At 40.3% G+C, this 27,718-nt stretch overlaps 1 protein-coding gene across 1 annotated transcript in view; it reads left to right on the top strand.

The window, feature by feature from the left end:
* The window catches only part of DAAM1 (dishevelled associated activator of morphogenesis 1), a 184,419-nt gene that overhangs the window by 115,280 nt on the left and 41,421 nt on the right, over positions 1 to 27,718 (top strand). The window contains exons 4-14 of the mRNA XM_010847767.1: positions 11,885 to 11,956; positions 17,481 to 17,575; positions 19,520 to 19,853; positions 20,836 to 20,946; positions 21,065 to 21,168; positions 22,317 to 22,383; positions 22,605 to 22,722; positions 23,363 to 23,501; positions 23,791 to 23,849; positions 26,949 to 27,136; positions 27,615 to 27,710. Coding sequence (XP_010846069.1) covers positions 11,885 to 11,956; positions 17,481 to 17,575; positions 19,520 to 19,853; positions 20,836 to 20,946; positions 21,065 to 21,168; positions 22,317 to 22,383; positions 22,605 to 22,722; positions 23,363 to 23,501; positions 23,791 to 23,849; positions 26,949 to 27,136; positions 27,615 to 27,710 — 1,383 coding nt within the window. The remainder of the gene's footprint in view (positions 1 to 11,884; positions 11,957 to 17,480; positions 17,576 to 19,519; positions 19,854 to 20,835; positions 20,947 to 21,064; positions 21,169 to 22,316; positions 22,384 to 22,604; positions 22,723 to 23,362; positions 23,502 to 23,790; positions 23,850 to 26,948; positions 27,137 to 27,614; positions 27,711 to 27,718) is intronic.

The raw sequence follows: 27,718 nt of genomic DNA, 5'->3' as shown, positions 1-27,718 counted from the left end.
GGTCAAGTGTAGTTTTCTTTCTGGCTGGGGTGAGAGTTGGGGAGTTGGGGAGTGGGTCTAAACTCACTGAGTTGACCACTTTTTTTTGGTAAGGAGTGAAAAATTTCTTAGACGTATTCCAGGGGACTTCACTCGTCGTCCAGTGGCCAAGACTCTGTGCTCCCAATGCATGGGTCCCTAGTTTAGTCCCTAGTCAGAGGATTAGATCTCGCATGCTGCAACTGAAGATCCCATGTGCTGCAACTAAGACCAGTGTAGCCAAATAATTAATTGTGTGTATGTGTGTGTGTGTGTATAAAAGAAGTGTCTCAGCTATTTGACCAGCAAATTTCTGGGGAGGATAGAGAACCAGGTGCATCTGTGGATATAATGGGGGAGGGGTAAAGTAGAATAGTCTCAGTGGTTTCAAATCAGTCTCAGAGATGCATAAATAGAAACCATGCCACACAGACTAGACAAGGCAGTGGAAGCAGGCAGAATTGAAGCGAAGTGAATTGGTAAGGATGGGGTAGATGTTCTTTAGCAAAAGCTTTGGGCTTCCCAGGTAGCACGAGTGTTAAAGAACTTGCCTGCCAGTGCAAGAGATGTAAGGGATGCAGGTTCGATCCCTGGGTCAGGAAGATCCCCTGGAGGAGGAAATGGCAACCCACTTCAGTATTCTTGCCTGGAGAATCCCATGAACAGAGGAGTCTGGCAGGTTATGGTCCATAGGGTGCGACTGAGCATGCACACACAAGCATTTGTGTAATTTAGATGTGATGAGTCTGGTGCAAAGTGTTAGTCATACAGCTTGGTTTCCACATTACACCTTTGTAGACTGTGTCCTCTTCAACCAGGAAGTACTAGTCATCTTTTATTTTGCTAAATTGTGGTTTCATTGAAATGCCAGGAAAAAAAAATTCTGAATGTTCTGTCTATAGCACTCTTCAGAGTAATCTTCACTTTTCACTATTTTTGAGCTATTTAACAAACCTGCAGATTGTTTTTAAAAAAAAAAAAAACTGATCACAGTGCAAATGTTCTTGTCCATTGAAATGTCTTGTGTCTAATGTAGTTGCTCATTGCCCTATTGACTAGTTTTGCATCTGTAAATTAATGTCTATATATCTTTGCTAAAAAATTTTCTTTTGAACCTGTTCTGACATCTTACTGTTTCTCTCTCATTTACTCATGAGTTCAACAAAATCTTTGACTTGAGTCATGCCGAAATCATGCCATTTACTTTAAAAAAATTATCCTTTGTCAATACAGAATTTTAAACATAGAACTGATAGGGGGCTACCTTACTTTAAGTAATCTGAGATCTTTAATCATATTTTAAATGAGTATATGATATGATAGTGTCTAGCCCTGTCTGGGAAAACATGCCTTGTCTATCAGTTTTATTGAACTTGATACCTGCATCCACTAGAGCAAGGGAAGAAGCAGAACTCAGGTCAGAAGAGGAGTCAGGCTTCATACATGGAAGAAGTTCCTATGATGTTTGAAGAGGTGGAGGTACAGGAAAGGAGCATATGTGTCATCAGTGAGCCTGGGTCCTACTTCATTTCTGTTGTTTTAGAGATGACATGTCCTCAATCTTATAAGAAGAAAACTGATTTTACTATTGAGTTTGTGGCAAACTTTGTTAAAGTATGTGTGCTTGATAAAATGCAGACTGTCCATGTTTACCTTTGTTTCATGTATCTTTTATTCTAAATCAAAAATGTCACTTGTTGTGGCCCATCAGGAAAGCAAGAACTTGTTCTCTTTCCTCTTGCAGAGATATTCATTCTGCTCAGATATCTATCTCAGATGCCCTCTCAGTAGAGACTGTGTAGAGTTGAGCATCGCTGACAAGCACATTCCTTTTATAGGAATTCAGATGGCTTATATTGGAGTTATTTTTCCAAGTAGCAGACATGAGAGTGTGATGAGCGTATGGAAATTTTGAGGTGGTTTTTTTTTTTATGAATTGAGGAAGATAAATGTTTGCTGTTCAGTCACTGGAGAACTTTTGGCCTGGTTAGGAGATGACTCTGGGAGGACATAATAGCTTTTTTTTTGAATCAATTAAATATTTGCTGGGTTATTGCTCATAGGAGAAATTAGACTTAGTCCGTATAGTTCCCAAGGGCAAAACTAAGGCCAAGAAGTTCTTGGAGTTACAAGGAGACACCTGCCAGTTCAGAATGAGGTGAGTTTTCTGACAGTCAGTGAGAATGCTGGTTCCAAACAACACTGGGCCCTCGAAGCCTTCTCTCAGAGAACACATGATCGATCACCTGCCGGTGACCTTCTGTAAGGAATCCTTGTGAGGAGAAACTCAAACTAGGGTGTCTCCAGGGTCAAAGACATAGCTATATAATTACGTGATGGCTTGCCTTACAAACATGCAGATGTTTTATAGCATGAGGAGAAGTGAAGAAGAACGTTTGCTCTTCTCCTGTGATTCTAAATGCTAAATATGAAAGCTCCTGCTATGGCAAGTCACCCTCCAGTCTTTCTAGAAAATGACTGACATTCTGAGGCTCAGGAAGAGGTGTTGGATTTCCTGGCGGATGAAGAAGCTGCTGTTCTGTAATCGTTCTTGTGTGGGCCCAACCGGATTTTGGCAGCAGTTACGTTTGATGTGTAATTGTGGCCATGGCCAAAAAATGTAACCAGGGTTGGCAGTCCCAGGAACCACATGACTCTCTTGAACTGTGACAACATAGGAATTACTTTTTGAAACCAACTGCCTGAGTTTGGCAAACTTCAGACATGGGATATAGTTTCAGCCCACTGCTAGGGGTCAGAGGTGAGGGTTGGAAGGACTGAGTAAAGCAACTGTCTCAGGAATGCAAGTTTGTGGACCTACTGGGTTTTCTTTTCCTGATGAAAGAAGAGCAAGAGGGAAGGAGTTGGAGGCAAATATCAGGATTTAAAAGACCTAATGATTCTGTGCTATTTTTGAAAAAGGAGATTTCAGGAAGCAGCAAGCTTGGTAAGAACGTAGACTTTTCAGAGTCTGTTCCATCTCTTGCAAAAATGCACATTACTGGGGAAATCCCATACAGTTTATGTGCTCATCCGAACTTAAACTGGGGTTTACTGGACATAGAGTGGCTTTGAGGAAAGGAGAAAGCATGGAAAACAGTTGGTGATCAAGTAAGAATTTTGAGAATTTTGATGTACTCCCACCCTCTTGAGAGTCAAGCTTAATCTAGCACAGAGGTTGGCAAACTGTGGCCCTTGGGTCAGATCCAGCCAGTAGCCTGTTTTTGTAAATGAAGTGTTACTGAGACAGGGCAGGGCCCCCTCTCTTTAAGTGTTATCTGTAGCTGCTTTCTTTACCACTGAGCCACCTGGGACGCCTGCCAAGCAGGGGACATGGGTTCAGTCCCTGGGTCAGGAAGATCCCCTGGAGGGGGAAAGGGCAACCCACTCCAGTACTCTTGCCTGGGAGATCCCATGGACAGAGGAGCCTGGCAGGCTACAGTCCATAGGGTCCCAAAGAGTTGGACACGACTTAGTGACCAAACCACTACCACAGTCGCTGCTTTTGCGTGTGCAAAAGCAGAGTTGAATCGAGTAGTTGCAACAGACTGTGTGGTCTACAAAGCCTAAAATATGTATGATCTGGCCCTTTACAGAAAAGGCTGGCTGTTCCATACTTCATCATGGCCATCTTTTAAGAAGATACTAATTATACTACTACTGTTGAGTTAGAAGGGAAAGATTGTTGTTGTTCAGTCACTCAATTGTGTCCAAATCTTTGCAACCCTATGGACTGCAGCACACCAAGCTTTTCTGTCCTTCACCATCTCCCAGAGCTTGCTCAAACTCTTATCCATTGAGTCGGTGATGCCATTCAACCATCTCATCCTCTGTCATCCCCTTCTCTTCCTGCCTTCAAACTTTCCCAGCATCAAGGTCTTTTCCAATGAGTTGGCTCTTCATATCAGATGGCCAAAGTATTGGAGCTTCAGCCCAATATCAGTCCCTACAATAAATATTCAGGACTGATTTCCTTTAGGATTGACTTGTTTGATCTCCTTGCAGTCCAAGGGACTCTCAAGAGTCTTCTCCAACACCACAGTTCAAAAGGATCGATTCTTTGGCACTTAGCCTTCTTTATGGTCCAGCTCTCACATCTGTACATGACTCCTGGAAAAAACATAGTTTTGACTAGATGGATCTTTGTCAGCAAGGTAATGTCTGCTTTTTAATATGCAGTCTAGATTTGTCATAGCTTTTCTTCCAAGGAGCAAGTGTCTTTTAGTTTCATGGCTGCAGTCACCTTCTGCAGGGATTTTGGAGCCCCCCAAAATAAAGTCTGTCACTGTTTCCATTATTTCCTCATCTATTTGCCATGAAGTGATGGGGCTGGATGCCATGATCTTTGTTTTTTGAATGTTGAGTTTTAAGCCAGCTTTTGCACTCTCCTGTTTCACCTTAAGAGGCTCTTTAGTTCCTCTTTACTTTCTGCCATCAGGGTGGTGTCATCTGCATATCTGAGGTTATTGATATTTCTCTCAGCAATCTTGATTCCAGCTTGTGCTTCATCCAGATAGCAGAAGGTATTAGCAAGGCTGTCCACAAAATATTTTCCCCTCTTCCATCCTACCTGCTCTTCCTCTCACCCGTATTGGTATCTGTTTCCTATCATTCATTTGAGTTTAATAGATGCCACACACCATGGAGACACACCTAAAGAATAAAATTTTGACTTGTCTGGCCCTTTCTGCCTAGAATTCTATTAAAATTTTAGGTATAGAGTGAATTTATTTAACAGCTGTTGTATTGATTAGTCTATGGGGCTGAGCCCATTAAATCCAGAATAGGAATGACAATTCAATGCAACAGGTGACTATTTTGATCATTAACAAGGGATAGAATTTCTTGAAACTGTACGATCATAGTGAACATGTTTTCTAATAGCATTTTCTTTAAAAGCGGAACAGGTTTTATTAGTATTTAGTTGCCTTTGTCCTGTAATGAACATTGTCAGAATGAAGTTTACTTTGTATCATATGAAGCAGTACCTTTCTGCTATTGAGATTCATTTAGTTAAACCTTAATATAGCACTCGGAGAAGGCAATGGCACCCCACTCCAGTACTCTTGACTGGAAAATCCCATGGATGGAGGAACCTGGTAGGCTGTAGTCCATGGGGTCACTAAGAGTCGGACATGACTGAGTGACTTCCCTTTCACTTTCCACTTTCATGCATTGGAGAAGGAAATGGCAACCCACTCCAGTGTTCTTGCCTGGAGAATCCCAGGGACGGGGGAGCCTGGTGGGCTGCCGTCTGTGGGGTCGCACAGAGTCGGACACGACTGAAGCGACTTAGCAGTAGCAGCATAGCACTACTGTTTTTCAGTTGATGGTACTATTGTGCATCACTAGAAGATTTGTAGCCAATCTAAATGGTGAGTGTCTTTCTTTCCTACCAAGTATTATCCAAGAACCTCATGGGTTTGTAACTGAATGGAGATTTATGGCTTTAGTTGGCCAACTGCATGTTGCTCCAGTCTGTGATTTGTGGTCTAGGGAACAACCACAGAGTGTGTCCTTTACAATTGATTGACCTTTGCACAGCCTATTTTGGGCCTTCTAAGAGCATCTTAAAGAAAAAACAATACAGTTCTTACATATTGTTACTTGATCCTATTAAATATTTGTCCTGTGATAATTTCAAAAGAAATATTCTTTACATTAAGACTTAATACTTAAACTGCACTTTGAGACCCATTTATATCACTAAAGACTTCTGATACTACCAAGAAATTGCAACATAATAAGTGTGGAAATTTTAGAACATGTTAGCATGCTTCAGGTACACAAACCTTATCCCAGATCACACAATTTCTTTGTCTGTAGCTGATATTAGGATTAATTGAAACAGAAAATCCAGTAAGAAGAAATAATTAGAGAAATGTTGTAAAATAATTTTCTGTAGGGAGCAGAAGGGTGCCCTGGTGATGGAGATGCAACACCCCAAATGTTGCACAGTCTTGACTGGATATAGTTCATGTAACACAGAACATTAGAAAAAGTAGAGCTCTTGTCCTAACAGAACTTTCAAACGGATGCTTTCAAACTCCTATTTTAATTGTGAAAATAGCCCTTGTTCTTAGTAAAATGAAAGTGTGAATTGTACAGAAGTTTATAAATAAAAGACTTTTTCTACTACCCTGCTAGCCAGGGGTAGCCATTGTTACATTTTATTATGTCTGTTTCCAGAAATGTTTGTGTGTAGTGTATATATTTTTTCTATAGATTGGAGGTCATATTTTGAATCACTTTTCCCTCCATAATATACTTGGTCTTTTTTTTTTTTTTTTGATGGGGACCCGTTTTTAAAGTCTTTATGGAATTTGTTACAATATTGTTTATATTTTATGTTTTGGGTTTTTATTTTTGTCCACAAGGTGTGTGGGATCTTAGCTCTCTGACCAGGGATTGAACCCACACCCTCATGTATTGGAAAGTGAAGTTTTAACTGCTGGACCATCAGGGAAGTCCCTACTTGGTCAACTCTACTTCATTCTTTGCTACAAAGTAGTTTATTCAACCACTTCCCTTTCATATACTTGTTAACTTTATTTGCTGATTCAAACAGTTCTGGAGTGAAACAAATCTTTGTAATATGTATCTGTGCAAGTGTAATCATAGGCTAAATTTCTGAATAGACTTACAGAGTCAAAGACTATGTGTGTTTTAAATATGAACAATTACTGTCAAAATTTATGTTCAAACTGCTACAAATTTTTGTAGCCCTAGTAACAGGGACTTAGAATGGCCATAGCTAGAGATCCTGAAACAGTATATTATCATTATCATCCTAGCTAACATATGTTGAACATTTCTGTGTGTCCGGTTCCCAGAGCTCTTCCCTGGTAGCTCAGCTGCTGAAGAACCCGCCTGCAATACAGGAGACCCTGGTTCGATTCCTGGGTTGGGAAGATCCGCTGGAGAAGGGATAGGCTACCCACTCCAGTATTCTTGGGCTTCCCTGGTGGCTCAGCTGGTAAAGAATCCATCTGCAGTGTGGGAGACTGGGGTTCAGTCCCTGGGTTGGGAAGATCCCCTAGAGAAGACCTTCCCCTGGAGAAGATCTCCTGGAGGAGAGCTTCCAGGAGAACAGCTGCCCACTCCAGTATTCCAGCCTGGAGAATTCCATGGACTGTACAGTCCTTGTGGTGGCAAAGAGTAGGACACGACTGAGCGACTTTCACTTTCACTTTTTCATTAACTTACTGAATCCTTACAATGACCCTATCAGGTAGACACCACTTTTACAGAAAAGGAAACTAAAGCTGAGTCACACACAGAAATTACTTACCTTTCCTGCCAAAAGTCGTTTAAGGTAGTGAGTGAGTGAGGATTCAAATGCCTGTCTGTTGAAGGTGGTAGAAGTGGAGTACAATCAGCTTGGATTGAGAAAGAGATGACAGTGAAGTGAGAGACAGACTTGTCAACAAATAAATAATGCAGATTTTATTCTTATGGGCAAAATGGTACTGAGAAAAGCAAATGCACTGTTGAGCATTTAAAGAGGATGGGGGAGGATCTCTTGAATTTTTTTTATTTTTAATAGCCACTGACCAGCAATATGGAGTGAAAAATGTGTCGGTTGGAAATGAAGTGAGGTTAGAAATAGACTATGTATTTCTTTACCTTTTAAATGAGTTAGTTAATTAGAGCCTGATTTATAAACAAAAGAAGAAAAAAGAAAAATTCAATATTCTTGAAGGTCCTTTGCAGTGTACAAGTTCCCTTTTCTAGTGAAGAGTTTGTTTAGAATTTGAGATTGTAGGAGCAAAATGGAAAACCAAGAAAAGAGGTTAAAGCTGCATTTATTGCAGGTTGAAAGCAAAGGCAGAGTGTCCATCCAGCAGGAAATTTTGTCCATGAATACACTCTTATTGATGCCTATCAAGCTAAGGAAATAGGATGCATTGGATTAGAGAAATAATAAAATAATTAATGTTGAGATTTCCCCCCTCTAATTACCTTAGAAAGGAAGCAGCTGTTGCAAGTTAAAGGTTAACTGAGTCACTGAACAACATAATTTTTTAAATTATTGACTTTAGAAATTGAGCACTCTAAATATATTAATAGTAACAAATGATGTTTCACATAACATCTCAGTATTAGAGTCATGTAGAATCTTAGAGCTTATAGGTGCTTTGAAAAGTCTAGTCTCACCTCTTAATTTGAACAGAAGAAAAACAAGACCCAAAGATCTTCAAACTTAGCGGTAGGTGCTAATTGAATAAACCAACAAGTAAGTTCTTGAATCTCATCTTTGCATGGCCTATCTGGTCATTTTTCCACCATACCATCTCTCTGAATATAAGTGATGTTTGCAAATATTCTTGGAAACCAATTATCAGTGTAGAATTTAAGAACATAAAATGTTTATAATAATTCAATATCTAATAGATTATCTAATAGACCTTCTAAGGATAGACATATAACTTAAATGTTTATTATGTTTTCAAGAGGAAACAGAACTGGATATTAATGTGAATTATACATTCTTTTGTAGAATAAAAAGAGCATTTAATGTGATTGCTACAACTTGTATTTGCATAGGACAATCTTCTCTAAGTGTCTTTAAGAGTTACCTACTATCTATTTTAAAAGAGAGGGGGAAAGCAGTGTTTTTAAAGAATAGAATGAAGGCAATATTTTTGCTTATTTCCCATTAGAAAATTTCTAATGGAATCAGTGAAGTAGGTAGCCAAAAGTAGGGTTAGATGTATATCGTTTAGGGATGGTTTTGTTTATGATTTCAGTGTCTACAGGTGGTCAGTGCCATGGGCTTATCTCCATGAAGACAGACTGTAACATGCAGTGAATAACAGACAGGATAACAGGTTAGGGAGAAGCTTCTTAGTGTTGTCTGCATGCACAGATATAAAGATAAATGAGGTGTTGACAGAGGAGCAAAAGAGTTCCCACAGAAAGCCTGGAGAGAAGATTCAGAGGTAGCCCGGGTAAGACATCAGACCTTAGAATAATATCAGAAATGTTGAATGTAGCAAAAAGTAGCACTAAGGTTTAGGGAAAGGTGAACTCATTTTTATCCGCTAATCATATTTGAGTCTCTTACAGTGAAGTGGTGAAGAGTGAAAGAGCAGCTTTGCACTCAATATGTATTGCTTGTGATTAATCTGAGGTCTCGTTTTAGGAAAAGAGGTTGTCACGATTCTTCTCACTGCCTCTGAATTTCCAGCAGGACGACCTTTAGCAACTCATCTGTACTCCCTTTGCCTCTGTTTCCTCTTCAGCAAAATGAGTGTGATGACAGCTACGTCACAGGGTAGATTAAATGAAGATCACAGTGCTTAGCACAGTGTTTGATGCATGGGAAGAAGCTCTGTATGTGTTAGGATATTGCTGCTGCTTGCGTTACAAATACAGTGATACAGTTTGTACAGGCTTGTGTATTTTTCCATTTGTTTCTCTAGAACAAGTATATAGAACCAAAACAGATGGCCCAAAGAATAATATGTGTTAGAGGCTGGTAATGCATAGAACTCAGTTTCCTTCCAAGAATATTATACAAGTTACCCTTCCATCAGTGATCCCTTTCATGGACTTCTTAGGAGAAAGTCTCCCCCTTGGCAAGTCTTCACGTCCAGTGCTCTTTAGGGGACCTCTGAGAAAAATTAAATTCAGCTCCTTCTGGCCTGTGTCTCTGTATCACTGGAGACTCCAGCAGCCACACAAAGGAGGGGGAGATTTGGTTCACAGGCACGAGTTTGTCTTGGCTACTGTAGCGCACACACGTCTGTAGAGCACCAGGGAATCACACGGGGAAACTGAAGATGCATTGCTAAAATGAAGGACCCTGAGAATCACTATATCCCTGCTGGGGATATAGTGATAACACTTTGTATTTTTACGAGAAACTTCCACATACCTTAGCTCATTTGATTTTCTCAGCACTGAGGCATGTAAAATAAAATGAAGCTTTCTTCCCCTAATTTTGACTGCAGAATCTAGATCTACTCTTAATCCATTACAATTATTTTAAAAGCATTTTCAAAGTATAGAGAGTTTTCTCTGTGTATTAATCTTAAGCTTCTAAAATGATCTCTCTCCTGTAACCATGAATGTTAAACTTACAACAGTCTGTCATGGGACCCCAGACATGGGACGTGATTTTGTTGTAGTTTTGGAGATTTGCCCTAGTTTGAGGCAATAGAAAGATCTGGCGCCTTCTATTTCATTTTATAGGTTCAAATACCATTGAATATCACTGTGGGTTTTGGCTTGCTGAATACCTTGGTAGCAGTAGGGTTTTGCTAACTTTAATACATCATTTTAAGAGGAGAGAAGGGTTCAGCATTTATACTCCCATTGTAGCTATTTTATTAACATGTTAAATAATAATCAGGGGCTGTTCTAAAAGCTCATCAAATTTCCTTAGCTTTTAAAAGCCATGAAAGTGAAATCCAGTCCAACTTCAAAGCCTCTGCTATAGCCTTTGTCCCCATCATCTGGCTTGTTCAATCTCCAGATGAAATTCATGCAAGTCCCTGAGTTTGGATATCAGTTACTACCAGCCTTTAAGGCACTGTGAGCAACAGTTACTTTGCCCCCTTCTTGTGACTACTTAAAGAAGAGTTTTGAAATTGTTTCTTTTATCTCACCAGAGTAGACCTGCCTAGAAAGATTTGTTTAGAGAAAGTTTCTTTCTTTTAAGTAAAGTATAGGACTGAAATGAATAGCCCTACCTTGAAGCCATTATTCCAAGGATGGGGATCCAGGCACAGTAAGTAGTAGTAGCTACTTCATTGTCCAGTACAGCTCTGTGTGCCTAGACCAGCACTTCTCCATGGAAACAAGAGGTATCAAGTGTACTAAGGTGCTCTCTGAATGTGAAGCTAGTGAAGAGCTGGAATTTTCCCCTTCAGGTTTGTTCTGTCACACAAATGACTTAGACCCATACAGGTTTGTATGGAAATCTCTCACCACAAGGCCATCTTCAAGTGGACTTGAGGCTCTGAGGGGACAGAGGCCACAGTCACCTGATTTGGGGGGAAGGTGTGGGCTCAGGTTGACAAAGATCTTCTATCCACGGAAGCCCTAGGGACTCTGGTGCTGACTTCAAGTCACCCTGGTTTGTAAGATGCAGCGATTTAGGAATCGGTTCCTGAATTCCTTGGGTTTCACTTCTCTTCAGCTCAGATATTTTCTTCCATTACATTTTCTCAAACTCACAAGCTGTCACGGCATAAGGGCTGGACCTGGGACTGATGTGTGTTCATTTTGTTGTCTTTCATCCAATGTTGGGCTTTATTTTACCTCCTCATCTGAAACAATACCTAGTTTTGGTCACATCAAATGAGACCCTTCTTCAAAATATTTACTGTCTGCTGGAGCCTGAATAAACCAACTGCAAAAGTCTAGTTAACAACTGGCCAAATCCCATGGTCATTTTTAAAGACAGCTTCCCCTCTTTTGTGAGTTTCATCCAGACATGTAATCTGGCAGTAGTGTCTTTAGCGCCACACAGAACCTAGAGGTCCTTTGTGCTTGCAACAAACACAGTCTCCTTCCCAATGTTACTGCTCCCCTGAAGGAAAACAGCATTATCTTAACTGCATGTGGCTAAGTTCTCATTTCATCTCCCCTTGCTCCCTGGTTCAGAAAACGTGCCTTTGTCACACCTAATTCTGACTTCAGCACTATCTGTGGAGATTGGATCAGGAGTACCACCCTGGTCAAAGGGACATTCTGGTGATCTAAAGCCAACTTTAAAAGACAAATATCTTACATCTCCATGTCTTCTAATGGTTTGTGTGGGCCATTGTCTAGAGGCTCTGGAAGTCAGATGTTTTTGTGACCATTGTGTATATCTGGTGGTATATCACTTTTTTTTTTTTTTTTTCTGTCTCTTTAGGACCAGGAAGAAAACAAGGGCGCAACAAGTTGGCCTGAGTTCTACATTGATCAGCTCAATTCCATGGCTGCTGTAGGTATCCTTTCTGTTCTCTGACGCAGTTTACAATGCAAGTTTAGTACAAAGCATGCAGTTGCATAATAAATTCACTTAAGTAAGAACTACCAAATATCATTATCTCTCCAGAGTCCATTCCAAATGTTCAGTGTTGTGGGAGAAAGGGGAGGCAGGAGTGATACTTGGCAAAATGATTATTTTTCAGTATGTTTTACGTAAAATCAGCACATACTAAAATATAAGTGAGTTTAATGTTACTGGAGGAAATGTAATCATAAATCTGGCTTCTGTTCAGCTTTAACTTGCAACTGGTCTTATCAGTCATGTGGAACTTGGATAGGGCAACACCATTCTAAATGCTAATACCATTTAGAAATAGTACAATGAAACTATCCCTTCACTGTTCTCTTCCCCCTCCCCCCCCCCTTTTTTTTTTAAACTGAGGGCTTTCTTGGGTTCTTGGTCTTATAGGGTACTGAAATATTCTTTTACTCATATAAATAATACAAAAAAAAGTTCATGAAATAGGTGGTTTAATGAAAAGGCGTAATAGTAATAATGCTGAGATGTCCTTGGGAAATCTTTGGTAGGTGGATTTTTGATTTAGTAATTGCTAAAAAGGTGTTCTCAATGTCTAAAATGCACATTCCAGTCACATGGATATCTCTGCAGTGTCAGAGTTTTGAGCTGCTTGAGGGATCCAGCAAAGATACACAGCAGAAAGCACATCATCAGCATTTGAGTCTTAATAGTTTAAATCTTGTCCATGTTGATAAAAGTTGGAGGTTTCCCAGCAGAGCAGTCTTTGCTTCCGTGGGCACACTTCTGATTTTAAGAGTGTATCTGTCAGGTTCAACTTTGAGTTTACTCCATTCGAGCAGCTGACAACTTCCATGGTATTCTCTCTACCTCTCCCTTTCCTCCTGTCCCCAGGGTCCTTGGGGAGAATGCACTTCTTATCATTTAGAGCAGACATTCTAGATTGTCTAATATTTTGCTGCTGCTAAAAAAGTTAAAAACTGACTAGAATATGTGAATCATTCACACTTCTGCTAAACTTTCAGAGGCCTTGACTTTTCGTAACTTCCTCTTTTCTAGCTTTTCCTTTGATGAGGCTTCTTCTGCTGTCACACCATGAATAGAATAAACAGCCTGGCACATGTGAACAGAGCTGTATAAATTATAGAAGAAACTGCATAAGCTTTTTGCCCCAAGGGTTTCTCTAAAAGCACAGCAGAAAAGAACAGAAAGTAACCACCAAATCCTTCTACCAGGCATTCGACACAATGATGAGAAAAGAGTGATCTCAGCACTCATATGAATGTGTTAACAGAACATGAGGCTTGTGAGGGCCTTCGGGGATTTTCTCTCCATCCGCCTGAGCAATAATAATACAGAGCCATTTGCATTTCCTGCACGTAAAGGTTATTTCTGAAATCTTGTTCTTGGCTGTTAGGGGGAAAAAAGAGCTGTCAGGCAGGCTGTCTCTCTTTCTAATTAAGTCAGCCTTATTTGATGTCTAACATGGAAAGTTGTTCCTTTGTTAATGTATTCACTTCTATGAGTGGAGAAGTACGAAATAACTGGGTTTTTTCCTTTCTTCAAATTTTAGGGCAGTTTGGTTAATCCGTCCTTTAGTGACTTACTCCACGCCTTGTCTGCAGTTGGCCTGGCTTATTTCCTGTACTAGAAGGTCCCCAATGTGCCAGTTTGTAGCACTTCTTCAAGGGCCTCCCTTTTCCTTCATCCAGATCCTTGGACTACCTTTTGCTACATTCACACATCATCTACATTTCAATTATACTTGCTTCCTAGTCTAAAGCCGTCTCCGAGAGTATCTCCAGGCCCTTAAATGTTAGTGACTTTGCTCTTCTTTATGGACACGAGTGTGAGCAAACTCTGGGAGACAGTGAAGGACAGAGGAGCCTGGCAGGCTCCATGGGGGGTTGCAAAGAGTTGGACTTAGCAACTAAACAGCGACAAATGCATTAAACACCTAGCAAAGCTTTCTTCTGCTCCTTGAAGAACAAAGCTAGCATCTTTTCAGGGTTAAGGGTAAAGGCATTATAACAATTGATGAAATAATCAGGCCTTAACACTTCTGTGTCTATAAAGGAGCAAGGAGGTCTGATAAGACCAGAAACCCTTTGCTGAGTTTTCTGTTTTTCTCACCCTATTAAGTGGCCACCGCCTCCTTAAAGGTCTTGCTAACCTCTCTGGAGAATTCCTCACAACGGAAATTCTGAGACATCATCCCTGGGGACTTGGAAAGGCACATGACTCCTCCTGGTCCTTTCCTGGCTTGGCAGCTAAGCTCTCTGGCTCTGCTTTGGGAATTGTTGAAGGGGTGTTTATCCACATCATCATCATCCATTGTCTTCAGCACCAGTAGCGGCTGCTGCTATTTAGCGTGCGCCATGTGACAGGCAGACTAACAGGCACTTTATATGCTGTTTTAAATCCTTACAAGCACCTTCTGCTCTAAGTGCTACTTATAGATAAGGAGTCTGAGACTCAGAAAGGTTACCTTGCCCAAGGTCATCTCATTTGGAAGTGGTAGAGCGGGAATTTAAGCCTATCAGTCAAGCCTATCAGCTCAAAGACTCCTTTCCAGCTTGCCTCTCACTAACTAGGTTTTTAAAATCCTTTATCACTGTGGAAATCCCACCCACACCCCACCTCCCAGCTTTTCTGAGGTGGGACAGGCATCTGCAGAGTCTGATAAACAGTCCAGGTTGAGAACCGCAGCACTTACTGGTCTGTGAAGCCCTCTGTGGAACAAGTGCAGTTACTTTATGGAAGCCTTGTAACAAGAATTCTTTGTTCTTTAAAGGACCCCTGAGTGATCTGTTGGCTTTTAAAGAGTGAAAAACAGTTTAATAAAAGGAGAGCGTGTTCCAGAAGGGCCTGGACTTTCTTGGTGTGTGGCTTCTGTGTGCACTCTCAGGGAGCAAGTATGTGAGGTGATGAAGTTCTGTGTGCTTAGCGGGTTGGCTTATTGATTTCACACCAGTGAAACGTTTCAAAAAGAAGCTTACTTCCAGACTTTCCCAGCCAGGGATGGTTTCTATGCCTGGCTTGTACATCTTTCTCTGCCCTGCATGTCCCAGTGTAAACCTCAGCAGCTTTGACCAGAGGAGCTTCTGCTAGGATGCACTCTGTCCTTTGCCTGCCCCTCAAATGAGCAGAGATTTAGTAAGTGGTTAGCGCAGCCCAGGAGGCCACCAGAGCCCTGTCCAGTGCATGCCAAGGTGCATCCTGGCTGTTTGGCGTAGCAGTCATCTTAGGAAATGTAAGCATATCCCCCTTTTCTATGAAAACTGCAAATTTAGACTTCTCTGTAAATGTGAAGCTTGAAAACTTGAGACTTCATATAAATTATTTTATTTTGAAAAGTCACTTTAGAATATCAGGTTCATCTACATAGAATCGATTTTCTCAATACAATAAACAATCTTAGATTCAATTCTAATTGTACTGTGCACAGAAAAGAGGATAATGTCTTCTGTTTTGAGAGGAAAGTAATAGTTCTTATATTGGGAAAGGAAATTCTAATTTAAATTTCTTTCCATAAAACTCCCATCTCCTCTAGGGAGAGACTTAATGTAGTCTGCCTTTATTTGGAGGTTCCCCCTTCCCCAAGATTGTTAAAAGGATAAATATGTGCATCTTTATTTGGTATTAATGAACCACAATAAGAAAGGTATGTAGTCTTTAATTTGGGAGGTTTGGGTGACTAAGCTTAGGAACAAGAAATAATGTTCATAAAAGTCTTGATCCTGGACTGCATATTCAAAGTGATTGCTTGAGAGTCTAAACAAATTCAGCTGTGCCACAGGAGATTAAACGTACTTGGCTAGATTTGTGCTAAATTTTCCAGGATATGGGTCTCACGGAGCCATGAAGAAATTCATTGGCTATTTGCACACATAGCCTCTTCCCCTGCCATCCTCTGGTGACAGCTGTCAGGGCACATCTCTAACAAGAGGACAGCTTTAGCAGAAATAATTCAAGTATACAAAACAAGACTTTATGGATTTTTATTTCAGTTGCTATGAATGATACTGATATATGTTTGCTTTGAGCTTTACCCTCCTAAGTGTGAAGTCAAATATAGGTTTTAGTTAACATTTAGTTACTTAATGCTTGTACTGTTAACGTGAAAAAATTAAGTAAAGTCACCCCTTGATGATGTGTGATCCTGAAAGAAAGGGAGAGACTGTACCATTGAGACATATGAATAAGAGCCAAATGTTTTCTTCAATATCCCAGTCTGTTTCCCAACCACACATTTTATCAGAATAGGTAAAAAGTAAAAACACTGAGACTGGACAAGCACATGTTAAAAGTAGGAAGAAGGCAAGGGACCTGTGGTTCTGTGGGTGGAGGCACCTAGGGCCTTAAGCCTTGGGATACTTTTAGTACCAGGCTTCCCTGGTGGCTCAGTGATAAAGAATTCACCTGCCAACGCAGAAGATGTGGGTTTGATACCTGGGTCAGGAAGATCCCCTGGAGGAGGAAATGGCAACTCACTCCAGTATTCTTGCCTGGTGAATTCCATAGACAGAGGAGTCTTCTGGGCTACAGTCCATAGGGTTGCAAAGAATTGAACACCACTTAGTGACTCAACAACAACAACTTTTAGTACACGTAGGTGACCATGAGGTAAAAGGAATGAAAACAACTTTTTGACAAGTCTGTGAATCTTACTAGCTTTCATGACTTTGTGATATCAACCGAGATCTGCTTCCTAGGGCCTTCTTTTTTGAAGTGAGATCTGTAGACTGCAGCATCAGCTCCGTAAGGAGCTCAGTATCTTTGGCTTCACCTCAGATATACCAAATCAGGACCCGCATTTAGCTTCCCCAGGAAATTTGTATCCTTGTTAAAGTTTGAAAAGTACTGCTCTAGTCCTGGGTAGGAAGAGAACACAAACACACTCTCTCTATACCCTGATTTCCAAATGATGTTGAGTCATTTCTAAAACTTAAGCATTTACTCTGAAGGAATTGTCTATCTTTGTGTCAAGTCAAATTTAATCATTCTTCTTAAAAATAATTTGATGTAACAGAAAGTGTAAAAGATTACACTTTTTGGCTGAGGAATGAGAGAGATAGCATGGGAAGATTGCTGCCTGCTTCTGTTTGATAGTATGATAATATTATCTCATTGTCAGAATGTTATATTTAACTACAAGTCTAATCTTTCTATCAAGTATAAATAGTAATATCTTCATCAGAGTGTAGTTATAGAATAGTTAGTTATATAAGTGTTTGGAAAGCTTAATCTCTACTAAGATTTCTCAACACTTTCTTAAAACTTTATTTAAATTCGAAAGAACTAACTTGGAGTAGAATGAATTTGTGGAATTCTTGGTGCTTTTGCTCTACACGCTGGCTTATAGTAAATCTCAGTCATAGTCTCATTTGATTGTTTGTATTAAAAGTGATAGTAGCATGTACTCTGTGGGCTTGTTTTGCTTGTGCCATAATTAAAACATATAATTTAAAGAAGTTACTTTATAATTTTCTTTGCATAGAGAAAATCTCTCCTGGCTTTAGAGAAAGAAGAGGAGGAAGAGAGAAGTAAAACTATAGAGAGTTTGAAGACAGCACTAAGGACGAAACCAATGAGGTAATGTTTTGCTAGGCAGCATGTACTGCTTGTCTCTTTTTCTTCTTTTCTACTTTCTTCCTCTTTTCTTTTTTCCCTTCCTTTTTCTTAATTTTTCTGCAATAGCCAAACTTTTGGGGTAGTCTTAAAATAAAAACATGTAATTAAACCATGGATGAAAGACCTTACACACTGAACATTCACTAAATTATTTTTCTTCAGTTAAAAAAGATGTAGACAGGCATGAAGATGGCTAAAGTTAAAAATGGCAGACTAACAAGTGTTGGTACAGATGTGGAGAAATTGTAACCCTCATTCATTGATGGTGGGAATATAAAATGGTGCAACCACTTTAGAAAACAGCTAGACAGTTCCTCAGAATATTAAACGTTATGTTGCCATATGAACCAAACAGTGTTGCACCTTCTTGATATATAGCCAAGGGAAGTGAAAATATGTCCCCTAAAACCTTATATGTGAATTTCAGCATTATTTATAATAGCCAGAAATGGAAGCTATCCAAATTCTATCAACTGATGAATTCATAAGTAAAATGTGATATATCTATATAATGGAATACTTTTCAGCCATAAAAAGTAGTGGAGTACTGATGCATGCTACAACATGGATGGGCCTTGAAAAATATTTATGCAAAGTGAAAGAAGCCAGACACAAAGGGCCACATATTGTATGATTCCGTTTATATGAAATATCCCCAAAAGGCCAATCCATAGAGACAAAAAGATAAGTGGTTGCCTGGGGTTAGAAAGAGAGGGAAATGTTCTTCTAGGGTTGATTAGGAAGGGGTAATGGTTTTCTTGGGGTAATTAAAATGTTCCAAAATCAGATAGTGACCATGGTTGTACAACCCTGTGAATATATTAAAAATCACAGAATTATAATTTTGAAAGCATGGATTTTATGGCATGTGAGTTATTGCTCAGTAAAACTGTTATAAAAGAGGGATTATCATCTACTGTATGCCTCCCACACCTTTATTAACACCTTTAAGGTTTGGTAGGATATGGGGTGCTTACAGGTGCATTTCATTAGAACAAGATCTAGCTTGGCTAGATCTTGGTCACATGGTTGGATGAAATGACTGGAAAATAAAGATTCCCTATATTTGACTATAAAATGATAAGAAAAATCTTCTGATTTCTCAAAAATTATATACAGTTGTATGACAGAAGTTTTCTAGCCTCCTATTCTAACTGTTTTCCTCTGTTTATGTGTTCCAAATTCTGAGATGTTAGTGGATGCCCAAGGCTAAATAAGTTTGGAAATTTCTGGAGTAATCTAGGTTTTGTTACTTTGAACTTTTCAAAAGGCTTAACCTGCAGATGTACCTTGTGAATTATTCTCATTGATTGACTTTAAAAATATTAGTATATAGTAATCAAGTATTGCTTTTATTTGTTTTATATATTGGGATTCCATATAACATGTCATACTAAGGGAGGGCTTTGCTATGAAACCTTAGGAAAATAGACTATCATTTGGCAAGTAAATACCCTGGAGTTTAGGGATGCTTTTTGATTTTCATTGGTGTGGGGCATGCTTGAGTCAGTGGTCAACACTTAAACGTGCCTGGAGACTGGATGCTATCCTAACACAGGATCAGCAGATGACTTTAACCTAAGGCAGATATCTGAGTGTCTTCTTGTTCCTCGTTTCCTATGGTTATAAGGTCTGTTAATTGGTTGTTTATATCAACTAAGATCTTTTCTAACTCAAATGGAGATTTTTTTTTCACACTTCTGGTTAGACCTGACCATTGGGTCTATGCCAAGGAAGAGGCCTCCAATTAAGAAGACTTCATCAATGTAAGCCTTCTGTTACTTTAGGAACTCCATCTTCTTACTTTCTCCTGACCACCACCCCCCTAAACTTTTCTCTTAAGGGCTATTAAAGAATTCCAAAGAGACTTAGGTCTGATGCACTTTAACCCTCTTCTCATGACAGGTTTGTAACCAGATTCATTGACTTGGATGGTCTGTCATGTATTCTCAACTTTCTAAAGACCATGGACTACGAGACCTCAGAGTCTCGAATACATACCTCTCTCATTGGATGTATAAAGGCGCTAATGAACAACTCTCAAGGTCGGGCTCATGTCCTGGCTCATTCTGAGAGTATTAATGTTATTGCTCAGAGTCTGAGCACAGAGAACATTAAGACGAAGGTGGCCGTGCTGGAAATCTTGGGCGCTGTGTGCCTGGTTCCCGGGGGCCACAAGAAGGTTCTGCAGGCCATGCTGCACTACCAGAAGTATGCCAGCGAGAGAACCCGCTTTCAGGTGGGTGCTGCCATGCCACATCTTCATTCCTGCCTCATGACAGGTGCTTTTCCTGGCCTATGGGTGGTGGTGGTGGGGAGGGTGCCTAACTTGAAATCTCCCCCTGTGGTGAGCATTCATATGTGGCTTCAAATATTTCCTTCCTCTTGGGTAAAGAGTAGAATATTCTTTCTGTAGTTGGTCATATGGGGTTGTGGATTTCCAGTAGTCCTCCCCTCTTACCTGCAGTTTTGCTTTCCACAGTGCTAATGACCCGTGATCAACTGCTGTTTGAAAGTATTAAATGGAAACGTCTAGAAATAAACAATTCATAAGTTTTAAATTGTGCAGCTGTTGTGAGTAATGTGATGAAATCTCATGCCATCCTGCTCCGTCCCTTCCAGGATGTGAATCATCCCTTTGTCTAGAATACCCACAATTTATACACCACCCAGCTGGTAATGAAGGAAAAAAACAAAGTCTATATAGGAGAATATATAGGGTTCAGTACTACCCACAGCTTCAGACATCTACTGGGGATGTTAGAACACATCCCTTGTGGAGAAGGGAAGACTGTTGCACTGAATTTAAAAATGTAGCCCTCCCTCCTTTCTACACATTATATAATACACTTTTCAATCCACTAAATGGGTGTTCTCTGAAAATTTTACAGATTGCCAGTCTTGATTTAGGATCAATATAAACAGTGAAATTATGTCACCACGTTTTTTATACTCAGAAAAAGCAAGTTAAATTAACGAAGCACAACCTTTTGTGTTAATACTTTGTACACATGTATGTATAAACATATATGATGTAAGAATTTTGAAAGTAGAGTTTTTAGGACTAATCTTAAGGGGAAAAGGTAGCTTTCTATGGATCAATGTAATTTTGACTCAACACAAGGTTTTAAAAATTAACTTCTGAGTATTAAAAAATTAATAAAATGAGTGTAAGGTAGTAACTATTCAGTCCTTTGTTTTCGTATTTGTATCCTTGGTAGACGTTAATTAATGACTTGGACAAGAGCACGGGGCGGTATCGAGATGAAGTGAGTCTTAAGACTGCCATCATGTCCTTCATTAATGCAGTGCTAAGCCAAGGCGCAGGAGTGGTAAGAGCCTTCTGTGTCACAATCTAAAACATATTATTAAAGAACAATTAAAAAAAATACTTACAAGTATGTTCTCTAAAGAGCTTAAAAATGTATTCCATCACCCTTCTACTTTCAGGAAAGTTTGGACTTTAGACTTCATCTTCGCTATGAATTTCTGATGTTGGGAATTCAGCCTGTAATAGATAAATTAAGGGAACATGAAAATTCAACATTAGATAGGTAAGTCACAGTTACGACAGGAGATAGCTCATGTGTTTTCCATGTGTGTAGTGCCAGTCTGAACTACTTGTGACCTAAGGAACTTGTACCAGAATGTTAGACCAGGTAATGATGTTTTTATTAGTAAGACTTCCTGCATGAAAGAAGCAGCAGATTGTGTAGAGAACTTAGTGTAGGTTTTGAGATTAAACAGGAATCCATATCCTAGTGCTGCTGCCTACTTGCTTTGTGTTCTGATCCAGTTACTCAATTTTTGTGAACCTTACTGTTTCTATACCTGAAGAAATATGATGATGATGACACTATCTTTAAGGGCTCTTATGAAATGTTACTGTAAAACATGTGGAATCACATGGCATCTTTGATAGATATTCTGTGAATGTTAATATCCACTTCCCTGTTCCTTTGCTTGTCTGCAAATTTTACGATTTCTAACATAGCCTACAAGTTTTCAGATCTTTCCTTCTACCACTCTTCTCCCTCATTCATGCACGCCACCACGCTTCTTTTCTTAATAGTCCATGATCATGTAGACTTGCCACAGGGCATTTGCACCTGCTGTTTCCTCAGCATTAAAAGATTGTCCCACAGATGTCCAAATTGCTTGTTCCTGCGCAGCGAGATCTTGTCCAGTCGCTGTGTTCACATTCTTTACCTTACCGCACCTCCATCATTCTCTACTCCCTTTACCTGCATGTATTTGTCTCCACAGAACTAATCATTCCCAGTATCAGTAGTTAGGGGCTCAGTAAATATTCGTATGAATAAGTAAAAGGCATGACCATTGCTTTGTAATCTTTAATTCAGTGGTCAAGCAAGTTACTTATATGGACTTATTTTTCCATGAAGAGATTCTGTGAGTAGAATCTGGATTTGGTTGCTTTTGGATTGTAAACTTTTATGAATTGTCTTCTACGTGCCAGGCCTCCTAGGCTTTTAGATTTGTTTCTTGTAATGATCTCATTTCAGATAAATGGTGTCTTTTTTCCTTAGCACATAGTTAAGGGAAGGCATTTTAATTCTGTTGTGATACTTCTTTTAGAGATATCTCTGAAATTTTAGGAAAGGTCTTAGTATTTATGTCCTGATTCCTATGTGCCTGTGTTTATAGGATGTTCTACTTTTAATAAATTGTCTTTGTCTTTCAGGCATTTAGATTTTTTTGAAATGCTCCGAAATGAAGATGAGCTAGAATTTGCCAAAAGATTTGAACTGGTACGTATACTTACAATTATTCTGTTTTGACTCGGCAGCTCACAAATTTCCCTGTTGTAATGTGTGTCATAGAGTTGTGTAATGTAAGAGCAAAATCACATTTCTGTTTTGCTACCTAAGTGGCAGGATTAGGTTCTATTTACCTTGGATTTGCTTACCTTACCTTGTAGGAATTGAAGAACTTGAATGCTTGATTTAGATTTCTTTTCTATATGAAACAGGTTCACATAGACACAAAAAGTGCTACTCAGATGTTTGAGCTGACCAGGAAGAGGCTCACCCATAGTGAAGCTTACCCTCACTTCATGTCCATCTTGCACCACTGCCTCCAAATGCCTTGTGAGTGTTTGTGATTTACATGTGTTTGTGAATGTTGGGACATCATTCAGAGGTCTCTGTCATCTGAACAGTGTGGCTTAGGTTGGGTGCACACCAGGGATTCCAAACCTCGGTTTTGTGACAGCCCAGTGTGTCTGCAGGCTTCCCTGGTGGCTCAGTGGTAAAGAACTGGCCTACCGATGCAGGAGACACGGGTTCCATCCCTGGATCAAAAGATCCCCTGGAGAAGGAAATGGCAACCCATTCCAGTATTCTTGCCTGGGAAATCTCATGGGCAGAGGAGCCTGGTGGGCTACAGTCCATGCAGTCTCAGAGTCAGACATGACTTAGTGACTAAACAACAACAGCAAAGTTGTTGCACAGTTTAAGGGGTGTTGCAAAGCTCTCAGAATAAAATGAATTATGCCTTGCTTTGATTTTAAAAATAAATATATGCCTTACAACACATGTACAAGGGGATAAAAAGTACCTCTCAATCATGTAAATGATCAGTGATCATTGAGTGTCAGATTCCAGATATTTGGGAAGGGTGGTAAACATCTGTCTGGTTCTGTGACTCTGGTGGGTGACCCCTGTTGAAAAATATTCATTAAAGTTTTGAAACCACTTGAAGTATTTCCACTGTTCTTTTCTTTTTTAGACAAGAGAAGTGGCAACACAGTTCAGTACTGGCTACTCCTAGACAGAATTATACAGCAAATAGTTATTCAGAATGACAAAGGTCAAGACCCTGACTCCACACCTTTGGAAAACTTTAATATCAAGAATGTCGTCAGGATGTAAGTTGCTTCTTTTTGCTGCCCTTGAGATAACAGCAACAATGTAAGACATTTGTTTTATCTTACTTCAAAATAGCAGTTGGGAGAACTAAAGTGTTCTGGAGGTCAGATATGATGAGTTCCTATATGTATACATGTAATATATATATGTAACCTCTGGATTTAAAATGGGTCTCAAGCATGCTGAGGACTTGCTTTGTGTTAAACAATTTTTGTACCTAGAGAGCATGCATTTAGCAGTCGGTCTTTTGTGCTTTTTGTAATGAATGCTCCTTTAACTTTTATACAGGTTGGTTAATGAAAATGAAGTTAAGCAGTGGAAAGAACAAGCAGAAAAAATGAGAAAAGGTAAATGATGAGGTCCTGACAAGACAAAAGGTGGTGTTACTGGTTATTGGACAGCTGTCCTTACTGTATATTTTAGAAATTTGCACTGATGCTTCTTATTGACATTGGTGCATAAACAGCCTTTTCCCACCATCATGTCTTAAGGGCAGTGCCTAGTTTTTCTTGAATCAGACTATCTTAGTTGTCATGTTGATTCCTCAATATTTTATCCTTTTATTATAATGATCTGCATTTTTTAAGCATGTGCTGTTCAGTATTCATTAATTCAGATTTTCTTAACTACCGTTCATGCCAACCTTCCTCATAACTGCTCTTTAAAGCACACTGGATTTTAAGAAATATAATAAGGGACACCCAGGGATTACCCAGAATTTTAAAAGCAAAGTTCAAGCCACTTGGTTTCAGCAGTCCAGTTCTCCAGTTGACCTTAATTTGGCACCAGTTACAAAAAGAGAAATCATGCAGAAAATCACTGACCATTGTAGACGTACATGTTATGAAATGTTAACAGGCCAGCTATTGATGAGTGTCTCAATATGTCTTTGATATCAACACTTAGCATCAAGTAACTTGGGGGGTCATGCCCATCACCATGACAACAATTCACAGAATGGATGGAACTTTTCTCCTCCTTAAAAATTAGCAAGTTAAAGTTGGACCCTTTGAGAAAACAGTCATACTCCTGGCCACTACTCTTCATTATGCTGGCACACTGACTTCCTTTTCCCTATCCAAGTGATGCATTCACACCAGTGACATACAATAGCACTCGCCTCGATATTCAATGTGTTGAAAAGCTAGTCCACAAGATGCTGAAGCATTTCCTTTCCTCATATCACATTTTGTCCATTGAGCAGAAAAGCAGTCTCACCACTGGTACTGGAAAATACAGAATATGAAGTTCTATTATATTATGGGTTCCTCGTATGAATTCAGATTGGTCTTAAATAAGTGAGGTTGCACATACATTTTTATAAATTAATTCCGGAAACTGCTACAGAAAGAATAGAGACACTGGTTTACCCTAACTTGTAGGGTAAAGAGAGAGTTACACCAGAGAAGATGGTCAATGAATGAGTGATGTTTTGGGGATATACCCTGAAGACTAAGGTGTGTGAGTTGAAGAGAGTACTTAGGACATAAGCCTGGGAGTCATTCATGTAGCAGGAATGTCCTGAATGGCTGCCAGGTCAAGTGCTATACTGAGCTCTGGGTCTGAGTCTCAGACTGCCCCTGACTGCTGTGTGAGTAGGCTAAGTCCTTTACTCTTCCAGTCTATCTCTACAAAGTCAAGCTCGAACCTAATAGGGTTGTTATGAAGATTAAATGAAAAATACAAGGACTTTAGCATAGAGCCTGGCATTTATTACTTGCCTAATAAATGGTAGAGGGCTTCCCTGATGGCTCTGCAGTAAAGCATACAGTTGCAATGCAGGAGACCATCTACAATGCAGGAGACGTGGGTTCGATCTCTGGGTCAGGAAGATCCCCTGGAGAAGGAAATGAGAACTGACTCTAGTATTCTTGCCTGGGAAATTCCATGGACAGAGGAGCCTGGCTGTCTACTGTCCGTGGCATCTGAAGACTTGGACATGACTTAGCAATTAAACCACCACCAATAAATGGTAGAAAGTTTTGTAGGATTTAAGCAGTTGAGGTGGTGCTACAGGAAATGGCCGAGGTCAGTCAGAGCAAAGTTCCTAAGCCCTGTCCCTTATCTATAGAATAGACTCCTGGAATGGGATCTGGGGGTTCTGAAATGTTAAAGTCTCTCAAGTGGTTCTGAGGCTTGGTCAGATTTGTCAAAGGCTAGTGACGACTGAAGTGACTTAGCAGCAGCAGCAGCAGCAGTGACCAGTGATAGGAAGTCAGGTCTTAAACAGTTGTCAAAGAGGAATGAACTGGAGATAGAAGAAGGAAAGGGAGATACAGTGGGGTAGTTTTTAGATGTTGCTGAAGAAGTCAGGGAAGCATCCGTAGAGTGGTAGATGTAGGTTGATGGTTATCTTAACTCCAAGGCTGGTAAAATCCAAGGAGTTTAGTGACTTGAACCCTTCTCTGCAAACTCTGACTTTGGAGGACTCAGAAGAGAGAAAGTAAGAGACAGAGAGAAAGCAAGTATTTAAATGTGTTATCAAATTCAGAAACAGAGCCCAACACCGTATAGCTCTGTCCCAGTGGGTTCTATCTCTAGTGGATTTATTGATATAAAAAGACTAGGGATTGGGACCAAGTATTTGAAATAAAAATGTGCAGCCTAAACCTCATTCGTCCTCTTTTCCAAAGAGCATCACTCTTGTCAGTGCTAGAGGCAGCAGGTGTGTTGGCAGCATAAGCAAACGTTATGCGGAATGGGATGCATTGTTCCATTATAGCAGGACTGGGGGAGTCAGTGGAACCACAGCTAAGAGCTAAAATTTTTCTTCTCTTAGGGTTCTCATGCTCAGCGGGTAATCCTGCCCTGAAGGTGTTTAATGCTGAGATGATAAAATTTGCCCTTCCAAATTTTAATAATTGTTGTGCCAGAGCATACAGCACTTCAAGTCCAAAGGGCCCTCGAGGGGAGTGGGAGCAATGGCTTCACGTTGGGACAAACCTTGAGTCTGGCAGCCGCACTTCCTCCCAGAGCAGGATCCTCCCTTTCAGCCCCTCCACTAGTTGGACCTGAGCCAGCAAACCTAGCTAATGAACACTGGCCTTCTCTCGTTCCCATTTTTAAGTTGTGAAAAGAAGTCCTATTAATAGTCACTTTCCATAGGGTGACTAAAGGACCATTTCTAGGACAGAATTCTGAATTAAATACCAAGCAGGCTGTGTTCACCTCCACAGACAGCTGCTCATGCTTGTGTCCCCTCTTTGACACTGTGACTGGAGGGCCTCATCCGCCTATTACAGATGCAGTTGATAAAGTTGTTCATGCAAAGCCCCCTAAGCACGAGCACCATTGAGCCCATGAGTTGCTCCCTTCGATAGAGAAGAGGAATGATATTTGCCTAATAAAGAGCCTCCCAGTCAACCTCAGTCAATTTTCTGTTTGGAGAAAAATGCTTCAGCTTTGAAGAGTATACCATTTTCATGTCCAATTGTTTTCCTGTGTAGAGCACAATGAGTTACAACAGAAGTTGGAAAAGAAAGAGCGAGAATGTGATGCCAAGACCCAGGAGAAGGAAGAGATGATGCAGACCTTAAATAAAATGAAAGAGAAACTGGAAAAAGAGACCACCGAGCACAAGCAAGTGAAGCAGCAGGTGGCGGACCTCACGGCCCAGCTGCATGAGCTCAGCAGGGTAAGGCCACCGGCCCAGGGCCAGGTCTCCATGGCTGGGCAGCTGCTGATGCCTCACTCAGCCCGGAGCCCCATCCTTACGTAGTCAGCTCTGTGGGCAGGAAGAGAGCCTGAACCTTCTCCTGACCCACCACAGTGGTTATACAACCTGCTGCCTCTGCTGACCCTGCACATTAGCAGAGATGGTTGAGGGTGTTCGTTCTCCAATGCAGATCCTCTCACAAGAGTGAGGAAATCACATTAGCTTCTTAAAATGAAAACTTGTTATCATCAAAATCAAACTGGAGGATGGTACCAGTAGTGAGAGGCGTAGAGCACCATGTACAAGTCCATTTGGCTCAACTGCCCTTAAAGCCCACAATCTCAGATGTGTGAATTTCTCTATAACATACATGGTAGGCAGAGTTTCAGAATCTCACAATCGTCCAGTGAATTTACTTCTCCCATTGATCTTGCCTTTTCCTATTTTTATTTTTCAGAGGGCTGTCTGTGCTTCACTCCCAGGTGTATCCTCACCTGGAGCCCCCGGGGGACCCTTTCCTTCCTCTGTGCCAGGGTCTCTCCTCCCTCCCCCACCACCCCC

Source organism: Bison bison, unplaced genomic scaffold, assembly GCF_000754665.1.
Source record: "Bison bison bison isolate TAMUID 2011002044 unplaced genomic scaffold, Bison_UMD1.0 scf7180017864254, whole genome shotgun sequence".
NCBI lineage: Eukaryota > Metazoa > Chordata > Mammalia > Artiodactyla > Bovidae > Bison > Bison bison.
This window is presented reverse-complemented; position numbering and strand designations above follow the sequence as displayed.